The 17,452-nt window shown below is 60.0% G+C and overlaps 7 protein-coding genes across 7 annotated transcripts; 3 read left to right on the top strand and 4 right to left on the bottom strand.

Annotated features, from left to right (window-relative positions):
* Positions 1–1,036: 1,036 nt before the first annotated feature.
* Positions 1,037–2,954, bottom strand: K437DRAFT_271231 (uncharacterized protein; the record flags this gene model as incomplete). Its single annotated transcript, XM_013384476.1, has 2 exons — positions 1,037–2,489; positions 2,581–2,954. 2 exons carry the CDS (start codon positions 2,952–2,954, stop codon positions 1,037–1,039), a joined length of 1,827 nt encoding a protein of 608 aa, XP_013239930.1.
* A 327-nt stretch (positions 2,955–3,281) lies between these two features.
* K437DRAFT_276897 (uncharacterized protein) lies at positions 3,282–6,450 on the top strand. The gene is made up of 3 exons (XM_013384475.1): positions 3,282–3,680; positions 3,840–4,041; positions 4,140–6,450. The coding sequence occupies exons 1-3, from the start codon at positions 3,642–3,644 to the stop codon at positions 6,290–6,292; spliced, it is 2,394 nt and encodes a 797-aa protein (XP_013239929.1). The 5' UTR covers positions 3,282–3,641; the 3' UTR covers positions 6,293–6,450.
* A 109-nt stretch (positions 6,451–6,559) lies between these two features.
* On the bottom strand, positions 6,560–9,653 carry K437DRAFT_63692 (uncharacterized protein). Its single transcript, XM_013384474.1, has 4 exons — positions 8,997–9,653; positions 8,785–8,896; positions 8,216–8,696; positions 6,560–8,145 (listed from the first exon to the last, which is right to left on the bottom strand). Exons 1-4 carry the CDS (start codon positions 9,412–9,414, stop codon positions 6,574–6,576), a joined length of 2,583 nt encoding a protein of 860 aa, XP_013239928.1. The 5' UTR covers positions 9,415–9,653; the 3' UTR covers positions 6,560–6,573.
* A 913-nt stretch (positions 9,654–10,566) lies between these two features.
* K437DRAFT_260245 (uncharacterized protein) lies at positions 10,567–11,826 on the bottom strand. The gene is made up of 2 exons (XM_013384473.1): positions 10,928–11,826; positions 10,567–10,843 (listed from the first exon to the last, which is right to left on the bottom strand). Exons 1-2 carry the CDS (start codon positions 11,388–11,390, stop codon positions 10,755–10,757), a joined length of 552 nt encoding a protein of 183 aa, XP_013239927.1. The 5' UTR covers positions 11,391–11,826; the 3' UTR covers positions 10,567–10,754.
* A 384-nt stretch (positions 11,827–12,210) lies between these two features.
* Positions 12,211–14,527, top strand: K437DRAFT_260244 (protein kinase A catalytic subunit). The gene is made up of 5 exons (XM_013384472.1): positions 12,211–13,418; positions 13,506–13,608; positions 13,693–13,794; positions 13,913–14,092; positions 14,221–14,527. Exons 1-5 carry the CDS (start codon positions 12,674–12,676, stop codon positions 14,306–14,308), a joined length of 1,218 nt encoding a protein of 405 aa, XP_013239926.1. The 5' UTR covers positions 12,211–12,673; the 3' UTR covers positions 14,309–14,527.
* On the top strand, positions 14,528–16,285 carry K437DRAFT_260243 (ferredoxin reductase-like protein). Its single transcript, XM_013384471.1, has 3 exons — positions 14,528–15,646; positions 15,714–16,069; positions 16,131–16,285. Exons 1-3 carry the CDS (start codon positions 14,903–14,905, stop codon positions 16,240–16,242), a joined length of 1,212 nt encoding a protein of 403 aa, XP_013239925.1. The 5' UTR covers positions 14,528–14,902; the 3' UTR covers positions 16,243–16,285.
* On the bottom strand, positions 16,266–16,971 carry K437DRAFT_260242 (mitochondrial import translocase, subunit Tom22; the record flags this gene model as incomplete). Its single annotated transcript, XM_013384470.1, has 2 exons — positions 16,266–16,783; positions 16,875–16,971. Coding segments are annotated over 2 exons (484 nt in total), but the record flags the coding sequence as incomplete, so codon positions are not given.
* Between the last annotated feature and the right edge of the window lie 481 nt (positions 16,972–17,452).

Genomic DNA, 17,452 nt, shown 5'->3' with positions numbered 1-17,452 from the left:
GGGGGGGGGGGTCAGACGCGGGACTCGGACTCACAAACTGGTAAAGACGCAGTGCGATCTGGAAACTTGATGAGTGGCGTGTGAGCTCTGGCTCGCCGCATGAGCGTCTGTCGGAGCATGACGACGTATGTCCTGACGAGCGTTCAGACAGCACGATAGGTCTGGCGAGGCAGGCAGCGGCAGGCTAGGGAGCGGGAAGGAGGGAAGGAAACATGCATCCTGGACATGGCCTTTGCGAGGAAGGTGTTCGTTATGATCTCATTGCCGGCACCTCAGCTTGTTCTTTGTCCAAAAAGAAAAAATCAGAACTAGATTCAGAAAAGAAAAAAGATATTTCGTCAGTCTGTCAATGGTCTGTGGCTCTGCGTTGTCCATCTCTCATTCGAACCTCGAGTCTTGCGTTACATGTACCGGGTACAGCAAATACCCCTGTTCGAGCGCACCCTCGCTGAGCAGAGCGGCGGGCATAGGGACATGAGATGCAAAGGGGCGACAGCGAGTGGGCTCGCTTGTTGCTCACGAGACGAACTGTTCGCCTCGACCGTGTACGAGTGCAGTACACAACACTACACTACAGCACATAGGAGCAGAAGAGACTGGAAAATGCAGTGCGCCTAGTTGTCCAACGATGCGCTCCGCCATGGAATCACTCGAAAGGCCACCTACAGTGCCTCATAGCCGCAGAAGCCGCCCCTCCTTCCGGTGGCGGAGGAGAGCGTGAACGCGTCGACCGACATCTTCCGCTGACATTGTTTTGAAGGGCGGGGCTAGCCTGAATGCGCGGTATAATCATGGTGATCAGCATGATGAACGAGTAATGAATGTGGTAGTGGGGTATGGTATCTTTCTTGCTTTTGCGAAAATGTTCTTTGATGAATTGCCATCAACCCATGAACCTTGCTGCCGTCGATTCGCTTTTTGGTGTGCGCGTGTGCGTGCATCGTGCTGAGAAAATGGTCGAACGATGGCACACGTGGCAAAAGACGTGTATGGAAGGGAAGACGAGCGATCCGGGTGCCCAATCGCGTCGCATCCATTAGTCAACAGGCCCGAGAGGGCTAGCAGCGAGGCGGCCGACATCGACCGCGGCGTCAGGGGTTGCACCGTGTTCGCTCTCGTTCCACGTCTCCATCAGCGGGCCCTGCGTCGCGGTGATCGCAAAAAGGCGCTTCTCTAGCGCTTTCTGCAGCTCGTCCGCCTCGTCGCTGCCGCTAGCGCTCTTCGGCTTGGGCTGCCTCTTTGGTTCTGACGCCGATGCAGGCCGTTGTTGCTGGGGCGCCTGCTGAACTCGTTCCACAGTGGCGTGGGCACTAGCACTCGCGCGCCCCGCGCGGATATTGCGCCGCAGGCTGCGCTTGGCCTCCAAGTCGTCTCCATCCGCCTTTGCGCCCCAGCTCGGACTGGAGCCTGCCCCCGCTGCTGCTCCACCCGTCGCTTTGCCTGCAGCAGGCCCGCTGCCAGCGGCGGGCGGCTCGGCGCTGACGGCTGTCGTGCTGAGGCTCTGCAGCGCTGCGTTCGACGGGACCAACAGCGCCGCCGCGGCCGCGTGTGCTGCTGCGGCTGTCGGCGTCAACTGGCCTGTGCCCTTGCCTGCGTGCGTGCTCCCCATCGCGGTGCAAATAGCGGGGGGCGGAGATGAGGAGGTGATGGGCGCGCCGGACTCCGGGTCGGCGTCGATAGAAAGGATCGACAGCGTCGGTTTCGCCGCTGCCGCAGACGCAGGACTGCGCGCCGTCGCGGATGACGATGAAGATGGGCCGTGCAGCGTGCTTTCGGATAGGTGCAGCTGCAATCCGTCCTTGTTGTCATCGCCTCTCGTAGACCCAGAAGCAGGCTCGCCATCATCACCGCCGCTATCACTGCCCCACAGCTGTATGAGCTTGGAGCTGCGCTTGCTTTTCCCACCCGCCGCCAGCACTGTCGCTGCGCTCGCGTTTGTGTTCGCTCCAGGCGGCTTAGATAGCAGCACAGACTGCTCCGGCGAGCGGTACGCTGCGCTCTGACCTGATGCGGACGAGCGGGCGTCCGATGTGCGACGGCTCGCCGAAGAAAGTGGGGTCGGATCCGGTCGCTGGTCGTTGATGGAATGCTGCGCGGTGAGGCGAATGGAGCGCACGACGGCGAATGGCTTTGTCGACGCTGAAGCTACTGAGTTGGGCGCCGCGCTGAGCGGCGACGCGAGCAACTCCTCGCCGTCGCTGCCTGCGCCTGCCTCGGTGGCATGCGAATCTTGCGCGAAGATAGGGGTGACGGAGATCAGGTGGTCGAACGAGCTGGACCGCGAGGAGGGCATCGAGGAGCGGTGGTTGGCGCCTCCGCCTCCGCTGCTGCCGCCGCCGTAGCTGCGCGCGCCGTGGCCGTGCGGCGCGTAATGCGGGGGGGCCGACTTTGTGTTCGCGCTGGCGGAGAACTGCCGGGGTGGCGGAGGCGGAGAGGTGGCAGAGAGAAGGAGCCTGGTTGCATTTGAGGCCTGCACGGGCAGGAAGTTGCTGCCGTGCGGAGTGAGGAGCGAGAGCACGAGGATTGTCTGTCAGCCGATAGCTCGCTCGGGTTGCTGCTGCTTATGAGTTGCCCACTCACCCTTGCAAAGCGCCAATAATGCCGTTGAGGCGGTCCTTATCTGCGCCTTGCGCGGACCGAGGCGGCGGCATGAATGGCGCATCGGCCTCGGCTGGCGCCATGTCCTGCGTGGAGCTATATCCTGGTACATTTGCACCCTTCGTTCTGCGTGCGTCTGCTACCAGATGGGTCGGCACACCGACATCGGCTCCGAGCAGCGGAGTACGCTCTTGGTCATCGCCTATGCTGCTGTGTGCAGCAGCAGCGCGCTGCTTGGACGACGAGGCGCGCGAGCGAGGAAAGCAACATGGAAAAAAGCAGGCTGCAAGGGTGGCAGGCGAGGGGAGGAGCTGCGTGCGGTTGTTGCTGTTGCTGCTGCTAGTTGCGGTGTTCATGGCGGGCTAAGCGTGTCCTGCGGCGCGATTAATAGCAGCTAGACACGGCCATACAACTTCCCGCTGCGTCGTGAACGAGTCCTAAGGAGCGGAGGGGGGCTCGTGGTGCGTAGTGCGTGGGGGATATGCATGGATGGATGGATGGGTTGGTGCAAGGATGTCTATGGTGAGGATTGAATTCATTTGCGATGTCCCGCCGAGTGACTCCCCGCGTTCCGCCCTTCTGGATCCGGTGATTCGGGATATAATCAGGGGGAAATGGATCTTTCTGGGGCTTTCCCCTCGCACTGTTCGCTGCGTCGGATGATCAGACCAACCCATCCTCATATCATCCATCCCCATACCTCGTTTGCATCAGAAGAGACGAGAATCGTCCACCGTTGCTGCTTCAGCTTCAGCGCTTCTCCCTCTCCCTCTGCCCCGTGGTCTGGCTTGCCTTACCCTTGCCCTTGCAGGTCTGTCCGAGGCACTCGGCTCGACTCGCCTGTCTGGACGTGCTTTTGCTGGCCCCCGGGAGTCTGCAATCAGCGACGAGGATCAACGCCCGCCCGCGCCGCGCTTGCTAGAGAGGAGAGAGAGAGAGAGAGAGAACGTTTGTGCAGTCTCACCTTCTCCTTCTACGGCAAAGCAACCTCGAGCAGCGAAAGAAGCAGCGCTCACCCTGTCGGAGCGTATCTAGCCATCGACATGCCGCCTAAAAATATCGTCGAGGGTCAGATCTTCAAGGTGAGTCCCCTTCCCCAAGTCTCCAAACGGACTCCCCGCGTCGCAGTAGCCTGCAGTTGGCGCCAAGGGCGCATATCGGGCAGGAGGAAACTTGTTTTCAGTGTCCACGTAGCTTTCCTTTCTCTGACCTGGTCCTGACACGCTTGGTCCGACCAATAGGCCACCTACTCGGGCGTGCCGGTGTACGAATGTATCATCAAGGGCGTCGCTGTCATGCGCCGCCGCGCCGACGGCTGGCTCAACGCGACCCAGATCCTCAAGGTCGTCGGCCTGGACAAGCCTCAGCGCACGCGCGTCCTTGAGCGTGAGGTGCAGAAGAATACACATGAAAAGGTCCAGGGCGGGTATGGAAAGTACCAGGGTGAGCACCTGTTCCTCCTTTGAACACATTCTTCATCCTTTTGTCCATGCTAACCGACACAAACATGCTCTTTTCATCTGCGGCTGCTGCACATGCAGGGACATGGATCCCCTTGGAGTCCGCCATCAAGCTCGGGCAGCAGTACAACATCCAGCTGCTGCTCGAGCCCCTCACGTCGTATGTCCCATCAGCCGAGTCGCCCCCACCGGCGCCAAAGCACACGGTCCAGTCCGCGAATCGCATCAAGAAAGGGCCTTCGGCCGTCGAGATCTCGGCGCTGGCACGCGCCCGCCGCGAGACTTCCCTCAACTCGGACAGCGACGACGACGACAGCGCCACGCTCGGCTTGCCCGGCGGTGCAGGCGTTGCAGCGGCAGGCGCAGCTGGTAGCGGTGGCGCGCGGCGTCGGGCAGCGAGCGAAGGGAGCATGTCTCCGAGCCCGAGCGACGTCAGCAGTTCGTCGCGCACGCCGAGCCCGATTGCGACGGCGCGGCCCAACGTGCCAGAGTACTATCAGGAGGGCCGTCCACCGAACGGCTCGGCAGCAGCGGCAGCCGGCGGCGGCAGCGGTTTTGCGCCGGGGTCGCGAGGCGTCATCCCCTACGGCCAAGATGCGTACGACCGCGTGGCCGGGTATGGCGTGCGCGATGATGACGGGCTGTCGCGCTACGCCGAGATCATCCTGGACTACTTTATATCAGAGAGCACGACAATTCCCCCACTGCTCATCAACCCGCCGCCAGACTTTGACGCGAACATGTCGATTGACGACGACGAGCACACGGCGCTGCACTGGGCCTGTGCCATGGGCCGCATCCGCGTCGTCAAGCTACTCCTCTCCGCCGGCGCGGATGTGTTCCGCGTCAACACTAACGGCCAGACAGCGCTGATGCGCGCGGCGATGTTCAGCAACAACTACGACTTACGCAAATTCCCCGAGCTCTTCGAGTTGCTTCATCGCTCTATCCTCAACATCGACCGCAACGACCGCACGGTGTTTCACCACGTCGTCGATCTCGCGTTGTCGCGTGGCAAGCCGCACGCCGCGCGCTACTACCTCGAAACGATGGTCACGCGCCTGAGCGAGTACGGCAGCCAGCTAGCCGACATGCTCAACTTTCAGGACGATGAGGGCGAAACGCCGCTGACGATGGCTGCACGCGCGCGCTCCAAGCGCCTCGTGCGCCTTCTGCTCGAGTACGGCGCCGACCCCAAGATACGCAACAAAGAGGGCAAGAACGCGGAGGACTACATCATCGAGGACGAGCGTTTCCGCGCGTCCCCCGGTCGCACCAGCGCCGCAGCCGCCGCCGTCGCTGCTCTCGCAGCCGGAGGGCCAGGCACGGGCGGCAACGGCAGCGTGCCCGTCGCCGCGCTTTGCGGCCTCGATGGCAGCGGCGGCGCTGGCGCGACGAGCCTGCATACGTCTGAGGCGGGCCAGCGTGCCGGCGGGCGCGCTGTGCAGCTGATGGCCAAGCTGCTGCACCAGCTCGCCGACTCGTACGACGCTGAGCTCGGCAGCGCGGACAAACGGCTTTCGCAGGCTGCGAGCCTGCTCGTGCAGATTCAGGCTGAGGTGCGCGAGAGCGATCAGGTGCGCCAAGCGCTGCAGCGCGAGGCCGACGACGGCGACCGCGAGAAGGACGCGCTGGCCCAGCTCGAGGCTGAGCTCCGCACGTCTATCGCCAAGCGCCACGCAGATGATATGGCGCGCAGCTGGGACACTGCGCAGGACCACGTCAAACGCCTCCGCATCGTTAATGGACTCCCGGAAGACGCGCTTTTTTCATCCAGCGCAGCAGCAGGGGGGCAAGGGGCATCAGGCGGCGACAGCGAGCAAAAAGGCCCTGCGAGCGCGCAGGACCTGCTCGCGCCCGTCGCGGCGGGCAAGCCGTTGCAGGAGCAGCTTGCCGAGCTGCGCCAGCTCGTGTCGGACGCCAAGGCGCGGCACAGCGCGCTTGTGGACCAGTTCGTTGCCAAGGCCAAGGAGCAAGGCACCGGTAAGACCATGGCCGCATACCGCCGCCTCATCAGCGCCGGCTGCGGCGGTATCGCCTCCGAGGAGGTTGACGCCGTCGTCACGGCGCTGTGCGACCTGCTTGATGAGAATGGCAGCGGCAAGTGCGCTGCCCCTGGCGGTGGCAGCTCCTGTGCGGATGGCACAGGCAATGCACAGACCCAGGCCGCCGCGGGCGCAAAGGATGCAGCCGCGATGCTGCGCGGCGTTGCGGCTGCGTCGAGCAATCATTGATTCGCAAGGCCATCAAGAACGTAAGCAGATGGGATTTGGTGCTGAAGGGCGCGACGAAGACGAGCACGTAGAAACCAGCGTGGATGCGATTGTTCCGTGTACAGTATCATCAAATGTTTGTGGCATGCAAAAAGGGAATCACATGAGACGATGGGTTCTGGTGCTTTGCGAGCTTCAGCAGCTCCGTCTGGCCTCCAGCTTGACGAATATGTTGATCGTTTCTTTCATGACCGCAAACGTGTCTACTACATGACCCCTCTCTGCTCCTCCATGGCACACGTTCACGCAGCGCTCTTCTCCGGCGCTGGCGCCATCGAAGGCTTCCTGTCGCCCGCGGGAGCACCACCTGCAGCAGCGCCGCCTCGCCTCTTCTGCCCGCCGCGCTTGGTCTTGTGTCTTCCACTGCTCGCGCCGTCCTCGGCGCCGGACTTCTCCGCACAACTCGCGCCGCTTGCGCCCTCCGTCGCCTCTGTCTGCTCCTTTCCAAAAGCCGCGCCTTGCCTGCCTCTTGCCCTGTCCTTCTTGCGCTCCTCCGGCGGCGTCGAAATCTCGAGGCGTGGGACGCACCCGCCCTTGTCGGACTTGAGGGTCTGCCCGGCCTTCTTTAGGCCAGCTTGCATTGCGTCCTCGCTGACGAACTCAATCAGCGCAAATGGTCTTTGCACCCTCGGCTTCTCCTTGTCCTTGCCGGCATCGCCCTCGGCCGGCTCGTCAGCGCCGCTGGCCGCAGAGTTGATGTCGCCTCTGTGCCTCCTTTCGTTGGAGAAGGCAAGTTTGACGTGGGTGATCCCTTGCGCCGCATCGCCAAAGTAGGACTTGATGTGTTCTTCGCTGACGGGAAGCACATCTGCCAGGCCGGAAAGATAGAGTTCGGGAGCGCGCTTGACTGGAGGCCTGTCGGCTTGCTGTTTGCCTTCCTTACCCTTGGCGCTGGCCCGGCTGGTGTCCGTGCTGCACGCCGCGCCTGACTCCGCGTCGGAACGTGCGCCGGTGCTGCTGCTCACTGCATCCACGCTGCCAAACTTGCGCTCCTTCTTCGGGTTCGCTCTCAGATCCCGCTTGCTGGCGCTGGGGGCAAGCGAGTCTTGTGCAGATGCAGGGGTGCCCCCGTTCGCCCTGTTTCCAGCAGCACCCGCGGCAGCACCGCCATTATTGCTCGGACCGTTGGTCCTTCCGGCCGACGAAGCAGACTTGGCAGCGTCCCAGAAATCACGTGTAGCTTTCGGTCCTGTCGGTGGCTGCTGCTGCTGTTGCGGCGGCGGCGGTGGTGGCGTGGCATTTGGCACGTTTGGCGAGGCCTGCAGAAGCGCCGATCTCGCGGTAGCGGCCCCGATTGCGTTGGCGACGGGCGTGCTGGCGGGTGGCGGCACGTTGTTGAGTCTATAAGCAAAGTTGAAGCCCTGACTCTTTGTCTCTGCGCTGATGCGCCCGTCCCTGACGTCGAGCACGAGACTGCCGTACGCCGCGTCGGGCAGGTTCCAGTTCCACGTGTTCTTCCACGCCGGCTCCTCGCTGACGGCGCCGTTGGGCGCGGCGACGGGCGGCAGGCGGTTGGTGACGGCGAGGGCGTTGTTGAGCAGGATGCGCTGGTTGTCATCAATCACCGATTCAACCTGCGACTTGACCGTATCCCACACCTCGCCGAACGCGGTCTTTGCGCTGACGAGCTTGTTGCGGAAGTTTTCCGCGTCGTGCTGCACGCTGAACTCGTTGTACGAGACGCCGTACCTGAAGTGCAGACCGGCGGAGACCGTCAGGTCGGCCTTGAGCGCCAGCGCGAGCTGCGCCAGCAAGCCTTCCCTGCCGGGCGAGGCGTGCGTGATGAGCATGCGCGTCTCCGTGGGGTCGTAGACCTGTCCGATCGGAGACCAGAGAATGAGGTATCAGTCACAAGACTCCCCCGCAGCCCACGTTTGCACCCACCTTTTGAGCAGTATCCACCAGCTCGCCGATCTGCAGCACAGTCGTCCACATAGTCCCCTGCCCGCCGGCGATGGTCGCGTTGCCGGTACCGTTGTCAAACAGCTTGTGCAGCACGACGGCGCCGCCGAGCCCGAACAGGCGCAGCTTAACGCCGCCGACATCGATGACGCGCGTGGTGGCCTCGTCGAGGACGTGCAGGTTTGGCACGGCGTACTCGCCCGTGCGGAACTTTTCGAGGATCGCCACGTCCTCGCAGGCACCCCAGACGGTGAAGACGGGGACTTCGAGTTTGCGCTGGCCATTGAGGAAGAGCGGGAAGTCGGACAGGAGCGGCACGGGTGAGTTTATCACCTGCGTGCGCAACGCAGACTGCGTCGCTGCCGCCGCATTCGCCAGGCCGCGCGTCGGCTCGGCGGCCAGTAGCTGCGTGCGCAAGTGGGGCGAGATCAGAGTCGAGTACTGCACGAGATGCTTGAGAGTGCTGAGGGGAGTAGCAAGCGTCGTGGCGGCGGTATTTCAGTGCGGGTTCCCGTGTACTCAAGTTTCCGCTCAAGGTTTGTGCAGCTCACCGATCGCTGATCCGCCCGAGGCTCGATGCCTCGTAGAAGCCAAAGTCACCCGTGTGGATGATCGCCTTGGCTTGATGTTCCGCTGCGAGCTGATTCAGCGAGGAGATGTTACCTGTGAGGGATGTTCAAAGAGAACGAAATGCTCAGTTACACAGTAGCGCACGTTTCGACTTGAACATGCCGTGACAAGATGGATTTGGCAAGATGCTTACCTCGCACATCGGCCACACACAGGATCCGTCCATTAGGACCGTCGATCGCGTATGTCTGGTTGTTGACGGCGGAGGGTACAAGGTTGATGGGTGGCGCGGGTGTGGGTGCGGTGCCGGGTGCAGATGCCGAGGCAGCTGCTTGAGCAGCTCCTCCGCCAGCCGCGCTCGCGTTGGAAGCCGGAGCGCCTCCTCGCCCCCCGAGATTTCCTGCTGCTCCGCCTCCAAACCCACCGCTGCGGCCGCCCGGCCCGCCATAGCCGCCTCTACCACCTCCAAAGCCTCCTCGGCTGGGAGGGCCGCCGCCACCGCTGCGGCTGCCTTGGCCGAAGGTGCCAGTGGTGCCATGCGAAGGAGTGGGTGAGGTGCCGCCAAAGCCGCCGCCGCCAGAGGGCCGCGGTGTGAGGGTGTTGGAAGCCATGTCGTCGTTGTTAGGGTGCCCTTGTTGTCGTTCAACGAGGGCGCTCGTCGGTTCGTGTATCTCTTCACGGATCGCTTCAATGGAAAGAGCCGGCGAAGGGGGCAAGGGAAGTGCCACTGCAACCCGGAACGAGGGTGACCTTGGGTCCTGTTGCGTCTCTTATGTGGTCGTCTCTACCGAAGCTTCGACCTCTCCAGTCTCCTCCCTTTGGGTGGACTTGTTCTCCTGCGCCGCAGCGTTTTGGTCTTTGACGGTGGTGGTCTCCTTGAGAGGGGACGCAGCCGCGCCGACAAGAGATGAGAGGAACGCTGCAGGTACTGCTTCTGCGGAGCTGGCAGCGAGCGGGGAGGAAGAGGATGGACTGATGTGGGATGTGGCAGATGAAGATGCCTCCCGCGAGCGCGTCTGCCTGCTGACTGTCTTATTTTTCTGTCGCTTCTCTTGCGCCTGAGCCTGAGCCTGAGACAGCTGCCTATCCCTATTCTCCTGGGAAGAGAAGCTGCTGACGCGGGCGACTTGGGCGAGCTGCCAAGCGTGGGAGACTGCGGTGGAGGCGGCGGCTTTGAGAGTCTCTTGGCCTTTGCGACAAGTATTGCGCCTGACTATTGTATTGTTGCAACGCACAAAGAGAGTAGAGAAACACCGAGACAGCGTCTCGTTCTACTCCTTGCAATGCAATCAAAAGAAAAAGAAAAAAGAAAAGGGGGGCGGCGGTTTCTTCGATGCGCTTGGTCGGCAATGGACTGCGTGCGCTGGTAATACCCAAGGAGAAGATGGGCAGGTCCCTTCTATTGTACAATGAGAGCATGGAGCATGGTGTCCCCATCATTGCCATCGAGAAGATTTGTGCGTGTGTGGGTGGGTGGTCCCAGCCAGCGACAGACGGGCGTGCGGGCGCGCGAGCGGGACATGGACACAAACAGGGACAGGGATAGGGGGCACTGCAGCAGTCAAGTCGGGTCCGCACACGCCTCGCAAGGGTCTTGCGAGACAGGCGCAGTGCTGGGATCCACGCAGCGAGAGTGCGTGCCGTCCAACAGAACAAAAAGCAGCTGCTCGATGCGCTTTCAGTGCAAGATGCGAACTAGGGACACTGCTCCGAGTCATTGACGGCAGCGTAGCATGCAATCCCAGGCTCGCGCGCCAAGTGTTTCCTGAAATGCAGAGTATATTGGATAGAGTGATAGAAATACATAGCGGTCCCGCGAGGCGCCGCGACGGCACGCGTCATAAAGTCTGTGCTTACTTGGGTCGAATGCCCACTGCAAAGAAGTGCGATCGATGCTCGGGGTCTACCTTCTGTGGGCCGCTCATCAGCCCGCAAGATGTGTGGTTCGACATCACTGTTCGGGATGTTCCTTGCCTTTGAACATGGCCCATCCCTGCCCCCCATCCTTAATCTCCATTTCTTTGGGCGCGACAAGTTGGTCTAGAGTGGGGGCGAGAACGGCGGATGGAGCATCAGCCGGGGTTCCACGACGCAAGGGGAAAAGAGGGTGACAAGACAGCTCACCATCCCAGTAGAGGTAACCCCACGCCTTTCTCTGCTCTGGGTCCTTGGTCAGCGAGGTACGCGTCACCTTCCAGTACCGTATCCCCCTCTCGCATGAAGTCGTGAGGCCGAGCCGTCGTTGCGTTTTCAAGAAGCTTTTGGGCAGAAAGGAAAACTTGTGAGCATTCTCAAAGACTTGCTTCTCGCTTGTGTTCTCCCAGCGCGGCTGCCAGACCTTCTGGCCTATGCCATCGCGCGGCAGGTCGGCGAGAAGGTCGAACAGCTGTTGCCTGGTCGGGCGTTGGAGATGGTGGCCGATCTGCGTCCGCAGCACGCGAGGGAGCGACTCGGGTATAAATTCCTGCAGCAGGATCAGCGATGTGTTAGGGTTACTCGAGGGTGCCGCTGCTGCTGCTGCTGATGAGCGCGGTGCCTTTGTCGACGCTGTCCGCGCAGCCGAGCAGATGCACGGCGAGCACCTCATCCCCCGTGTGCCAGCCCCCGGCCCCCGGTCTGCTGCACTTGACCGCCTCTAGAAGAGCCGGAGTGAGGGGATCTGCGGCGTGAATGAGGGGGGTCAATCCTCGTCCAAAGCAGTTGCAATGCTCTGCAGCGCCTTAGCAGAACACGCATACAGATGAAAGCGAATCTCGGGTGCTTAGTGTGTGTTTTATGCGAGGAAAGAGCTCTTGGGCCCTGTTGTGTTAATGATGTAAGTCTGCTTGATCATCAACGGATCCTCCGGTGGCTCGTCATTACCGCGACATCCTTGAAACACAAGCCATCTTACTGGCGAACTAAAATGTGTAGCAATCATCGTAACCTACCCATCCATTTTTCAATGACAAGAACCGCTGTTCTTCCAAGCAATCCATTGGGAGGCAGGTTCCGTGTTCCGAGCTCCCGCCCCATCAGATCGGATATTACGCAGTTGGCACCACTGTGCGCACAACAGGGTGTCTATGTCGCTGTGCATGTCAGTTTAAGTAGGGTTCTAAGAACCTGGGTGGCCCGTGCTAACGTTTATTTATTTTAGCGCGTGGAGCTATCTCCTTTTTTTTTTGTCAGGCGATATGCAACGAGAGCAGTGTCTGTGTCTGTCAATAAATATAGTCACTAGTGGGACACACTCAAGCATTGCCGACTGGCAGGCCACAACCGCGCGCTTTGGACGAGAGCAGGCACCATGGCAGTCATCGAAAGCCCAGTCGCCTCTTCGAGAGCCGCCCGTCATCTCACTCTCGCGCACACACTTAATAGGCCAGGGCTGATGACAATAACAACAGCCAAGCGCCAACATGTATCCTACAACAGACACACACATCGAGGCAAAGAGCTGTCTGCACCCGGCAATCTGCACCATCTTCTCATGGCAGGACGCTGTACACCCCATCGTGCTCTACGCAGCTGGACGCTCGGTACCTTCGGCGCCCAACGCTGGACAGCACCGTGAGCCTATTGCCGGACTTGTGGGGTCCTGCTCATCACCTTTGCACTGTTTCAAAGCTCGCTCGCGTTCATATTCCAATTGCAGACGACAGCTCAAAAGACACGTAGTACAGATAGGCAGACAGACAAGTGCAGCGCGCTAGAAACTCAAAATATCGGGCTTCCTCGAAGCCTTGTCGACATTAACACGGCATCAGGTCGTCCCTGCTCCACCCGTTTGGCGCAAGAGAGCAAAAAGAAAGTACAACTTTGACCGTCACCCCACCCCCCCCTTTCAGCGGTGGTAGCAGTGATTGCCGGCTTGCTGTACGACAAAGGATGGTCAGTTCGTTGTCATCAGCGATCCCAGGCCTCACCGCAGGCTTTCCACAACAAGTGCCCTCTGGATACCCGACCGGTGGAGGGATGATGGTCGACAGCACCTCCTTACAAGCCGGCGCGCTGCAGAGCCCCCATGTACCTGCAGGCGCTGCATCGGCACTAGCGTCGTCGCATCACCTTGTGCACAGCAACATGGGCCAGCCGCAGGACGGGCTGGTGCAGCTGCCGCAGCCGCGGAACAACCTGGCAGGGCGGTACGCCCTGAACGACTTTGCGGTGCAAAAGACGCTCGGGACCGGCAGTTTTGGGCGAGTGCACCTCGTGCGGAGCAACCACAATGGGCGCTTCTACGCGATCAAGGTTCTGCGCAAGGAGCAGGTCGTGCGCATGAAGCAGGTAGAGCACACCAACTCGGAGCGCGCGACGCTCGCCGTCGTCCGACATCCATTCCTCGTCAACCTTTGGGGTACGTTCCACGACCCCACCTTCCTCTACATGGTCATGGACTTTGTCCCCGGCGGTGAGCTCTTCACGCTCCTGCGCAAGTCTCAGCGCTTTCCGCACCCCGTTGCGAAATTCTACGCGGCAGAGGTCGCGCTCGCGCTCGATTACCTCCACCAGAACGGGTTCGTCTACCGTGACCTCAAGCCGGAGAACATCCTCCTCGCCTCAGATGGCCACCTCAAGGTAACAGACTTTGGTTTCGCCAAGTTCGTCCCGGACGTCACCTGGACACTGTGCGGTGCGTGGCTCTCCCAACCACGCGTGTGCGCGCGCGCTCCGCTCGCATCGCACCTGCTGACACACGTTCCCTCCTTCGCGCGCACAGGCACTCCCGACTACTTGGCCCCTGAGATCGTCAGCTCCAAAGGCTACACAAAGAGTGTGGACTGGTGGGCGCTAGGCGTGTTCCTCTTCGAAATGTTGGCAGGGTGAGTAGCTCTGCTAAGGTCTACTGCCCCTGCGTCGTTATTGCGCGCCAAGAAGTTGATCATGCCCCCATTGTCGTACGGCAGGCACCCGCCTTTCTACACTGAAGATGGGAACCCGATCAAGCTTTACGAAAAAATCGTTGCGTGCAAGGTCCGATATCCGCCATATTTTGAGCCAGGTGTCAAGTGAGTGTTCTATTTTCACCGCGCATCGCCTTGACTGCTGCTGGACCGCGCACATTTCCTTCAAGGGCTTCTGATCGCATACTGACCTTTTTGTGGCTTATGGTCTGCGCCTCCGTAGGGACTTGCTCAAGAACCTCCTGACCGCGGACCTAACAAAACGCTTCGGGAACCTGCATCGCGGCAGTAAGGACATCTTTGGCCATATGTGGTTCGCAGAGGTCGACTGGGACCGGCTGTATCGTCGCGAGATCCCCGCGCCGTACATTCCGACCATCCTGGCAGACGGCGACGGTAGCCAGTGAGTGTTTTGCGCGCGCGTCACGCTGCTCTCATAAGGGGCGTTTCCATACCGCACGTCCCATTCGCAAGGCGATTCTTGCATCGAATGGCTGGTTCCACTGACAACGTCCCTCGCATCTCTCGCAGATTTGAACGCTACGAAGAAGTCGACCTCGTGGAGTACAACATGCCGGACCGCGCAGATCCCTACGGACATCTCTTCCCTGACTTCTGAATGGCCATTGAATCTCAGCTGGGGCTGTGTGACGCAGGTAACCCTCATGGCGGGATGTGAGGGTGATACCCTTCTCGGCCGTGGGCGTAAGCAAAACAAAGCAGATCAGCTGATCAACATGTACCATTGCACCGTTTTAGTGTTTCCATTCTGGAAGCTTACCTGTTCTGCGGATGGAAAACTTGTATATCTACACTGAGCAATGTACTCTTACCAAACATGGAAATCTTTTTCCAGAGTCGCATGAGCGATTGGAGAAGCACTGTGCGCTGCGCGAGGTGAGGGAGCACGCGTCGGAGGCGTATGGAGAGATGGCATCTGATCAGGTGACGGACGGGGCGGGTGCCTGCTTTTAGGTGCGAAATTGGCACTGTTGAGACATTAAGAAGACAGGGGAAGTTGTTGAGTTGGTGGATCTGCTGTCAAAGGAGAAGTTGCGACAGCTACTGTCTTCATGCCGAGAGATGCAGACGCCCGGAACCTGGTCTTGGGGACACAAATTGCGCTTCAGCGTTGCAATTCTACCGTCTTCCCTATCGCACATACTGCATGGTCCTTGTTGGGCGTTCAAGTTTACAATGGCACCGCAGGAAGATGGCTAGTCGTACCGTCTGCCGCACCTGTGCTGCACAGCGCACAGCATCAAGAGCTCAACAGATTGGGGCCATTGCCACGCTGTCTGCAACATGGGCTGTCCATTACGGTGCACGACAACGACGCGGCTATGCCCAGGCGACCTCATCGGCACCTCATGACTCGGCGGGACAGACGCTTCCAAAAGGGCAGGGCATGCATGAACAGAGAAAGGCAGCGGCAGAAGCGCGGCTGAGGTCTGTGCTCCAGATTCTTGGGTTCACTGCCGCAGCTTTGGGGATAGGCACCTTGTTCTGGGTCAAAGAGCAGCAGAATCAGCCTTCTCGGAACCCAGGAGGGCTATATCCCGACCGTTTCACACCTCTTTTGGTCACTCTGAACCAACTATGTACTTCTTCTCTGCAGTCCGAAGTCGGCGATAGTCATCATCGGCACCTCGAGCTCGCATTAGGTCCCGAGTCAACCCCTCTTCTGCCAGAACAAACGAGGGACGATGGCCTGGAAATCTTTTCGATCTACATCAAGCAGCCCGACATCCAGATTGAGCGGGCATATACCCCCCTCTACGCTCCAAGGGATGCTACGTCGTCTGGAAAAATCGACTTGTTGGTCAAGAAATACGAAAATGGAGAAATGGGCAAGTATATCCATAGCAGGTTGATCGGCCAGCCACTAGAAGCGAGAGGATGGCTCAAGACTTGGGACGCAGGGTGGCATCCTTACGAGATTGACCACATCTACTTCGTAAGCAATTCTTCCGAGGTGGCTTCTCAGCCATGTTGCCTAACTGATTTACCCTTTGGCGGCGCAGCTCGTCGCTGGTACTGGCATCACTCCCGCTTACCAGCTCATCAATTCTGTCCTGTCCAACCGACCGTCTTCTTCCACGCGGTTCACGCTCTTTTACTCAGCACCGCAGCCTGCGTCGTTCCTGCTGCTTCCGGAACTGGAGCAACTCCGAGAGGCAAATCCCGATCGGCTGCGCGTCGAACTATGGGCTGAGGACGCAAGCTCTCTCAAGGCGCATCGGCTCGGGGTCTGGCCAACAATTGCTCGAGAGCTGCGAGGGATGGTGGTGAGGGAAGGGCGGATCGCACTGCCAGACTTGCGAAAACGTCTCTGTCGCACCGAGCCCGGCTCGGTCGTCCTGGTATGCGGGCCTGATGGGTGAGTGTACATATCAGTCTAGCATGCAGACACGCTTTCGCTGACCTGGGGTTTCCGGCAGCTTTGTGTCCGCAATTGCAGGTCCACTGTCGAGAGATGGCCAATCTCAAGGCCCGCTTCAGGGTTACTTGGCTGACCTTGGATCCTCACCGTATCAAGTTCACAAACTATAGGTGTAACTTAGTGAGAAAGACGGACAGACAGTGAACGAGGGGTGCATTGCATTGAGATGCATGGCAGGGACGGTAGTAGTCCCCTTTTGCGCTAATGTACATGTGTCGCGAGTTGATAAGCTGATGAAGAGAGCATGTGCACCGGCGATACGAATCAGAAGCCTGGTGGTCGCAATCCTTGCGGAGCCTGTTGTCCTCCCGCTTGTGGCTGCCCAGGTTGTTGCGGGGCGTACGGGCTCGAACCACCTCCAAGCATGCTAGCGCCGCTCTGTTGCGCTTGAAATTCCCGCTCCTGCTGTGTCAGTCGCGCCTCATCTTCGACCGCCAGGGCAAATGGAAGACCGACGAGAAGCGCGCTTGTCGTGATGACCCATGCGAGGCGCCCAAAGATCGACCCGCCGGCGAAAGCATAGTTGGTGGCGGTGCTCACTGTCGAGCTAATCGAGTTTCGTGTCGACGGCGGTACGATGTCTCGCAGCGCGTAGATGCGCTCAAGCAAGGTCTCCTCGTGTATTGTCTTTTCATCCTCTGACTCGTCGCTCTGTCCCAGCGCAGAAGGGAGGGGTGATGGAAAGAGTTGGATGAATGCCTCCTCAGATGGAAAAAAGGTGAAAGATCGTGCGAGCACTTACAAAGTCCGATTCGTCGTCATCCTGCCACTCGTCTGCATCCTCGGCCGCCTGTGCCTTCTGGAAGTACTCGTCTGTTGTCTCCTCGAGTCTGACCATCTTGCTGACGTTCAACTGGTTGCCCACTGCCCTGTCTTACGGGGAGGGAGAAACAGCCAGAAGGTGATGGTTCACGATGACGATGTGTAAAAATCTTGTCCAAGAACTCAGTGGCCGAAGATCCATGCTGAGCAAAGGTCAATATTGGCAGCAAGGAGACACTGCTGCAGTGCCCTCTCCTAAGTCCTTGGTCCCCGTTCCGCGCACCACTGTCCCGGTCGGTCAGATGATAAATACTCCAGGTTGCCTTCCACTCAGCTTGAGCTGCGTACTTCGAGCAGCCGCCGTGTGTTGAGCGTTCAGCACCAGACCCCAGCAGAGCAACAAAAGATCTTGAGCAAAACGCTCGCTAAAGGGCCCCGTGGAGCCAGAAGCAAGGCTTTGTAGGCCGCGGTCCAGCTTGGGCTATCTTCTCGCTCACCCAGGTGCCTTCGACCTGGTCTTCCTACCCTGACGCCTGCTGGCCTGGGACCTCAAGCGAG

Source organism: Tilletiaria anomala (assembly GCF_000711695.1).
Source record: "Tilletiaria anomala UBC 951 chromosome Unknown K437scaffold_184, whole genome shotgun sequence".
Classification (NCBI taxonomy): Eukaryota; Fungi; Basidiomycota; class Exobasidiomycetes; order Georgefischeriales; family Tilletiariaceae; genus Tilletiaria; species Tilletiaria anomala.
Note: the sequence above shows the minus strand (reverse complement) of the source record. Positions and strands in the feature narration are given on the sequence as shown.

Coding starts and splice junctions, on each gene's coding strand:
- K437DRAFT_276897 (XM_013384475.1), top strand. CDS start 3,642: ATGCCGCCTAAAAATATCGTCGAGGGTCAGATCTTCAAG. Junction 3,681..3,839: donor TCGAGGGTCAGATCTTCAAG/GTGAGTCCCCTT, acceptor TCCGACCAATAG/GCCACCTACTCGGGCGTGCC. Junction 4,042..4,139: donor CGGGTATGGAAAGTACCAGG/GTGAGCACCTGT, acceptor CTGCACATGCAG/GGACATGGATCCCCTTGGAG.
- K437DRAFT_63692 (XM_013384474.1), bottom strand. CDS start 9,414: ATGGCTTCCAACACCCTCACACCGCGGCCCTCTGGCGGCGGCGGCTTT. Junction 8,697..8,784: donor CTCGGGCGGATCAGCGATCG/GTGAGCTGCACA, acceptor TACTCCCCTCAG/CACTCTCAAGCATCTCGTGC. Junction 8,146..8,215: donor TGGTGGATACTGCTCAAAAG/GTGGGTGCAAAC, acceptor CCGATCGGACAG/GTCTACGACCCCACGGAGAC.
- K437DRAFT_260245 (XM_013384473.1), bottom strand. CDS start 11,390: ATGAGGTGCTCGCCGTGCATCTGCTCGGCTGCGCGGACAGCGTCGACA. Junction 10,844..10,927: donor GGGTTACCTCTACTGGGATG/GTGAGCTGTCTT, acceptor CCCCCACTCTAG/ACCAACTTGTCGCGCCCAAA.
- K437DRAFT_260244 (XM_013384472.1), top strand. CDS start 12,674: ATGGTCAGTTCGTTGTCATCAGCGATCCCAGGCCTCACCGCAGGCTTT. Junction 13,419..13,505: donor CGTCACCTGGACACTGTGCG/GTGCGTGGCTCT, acceptor TCGCGCGCACAG/GCACTCCCGACTACTTGGCC. Junction 13,795..13,912: donor TATTTTGAGCCAGGTGTCAA/GTGAGTGTTCTA, acceptor GCGCCTCCGTAG/GGACTTGCTCAAGAACCTCC.
- K437DRAFT_260243 (XM_013384471.1), top strand. CDS start 14,903: ATGGCTAGTCGTACCGTCTGCCGCACCTGTGCTGCACAGCGCACAGCA. Junction 15,647..15,713: donor AGATTGACCACATCTACTTC/GTAAGCAATTCT, acceptor TTGGCGGCGCAG/CTCGTCGCTGGTACTGGCAT. Junction 16,070..16,130: donor CTGGTATGCGGGCCTGATGG/GTGAGTGTACAT, acceptor GGTTTCCGGCAG/CTTTGTGTCCGCAATTGCAG.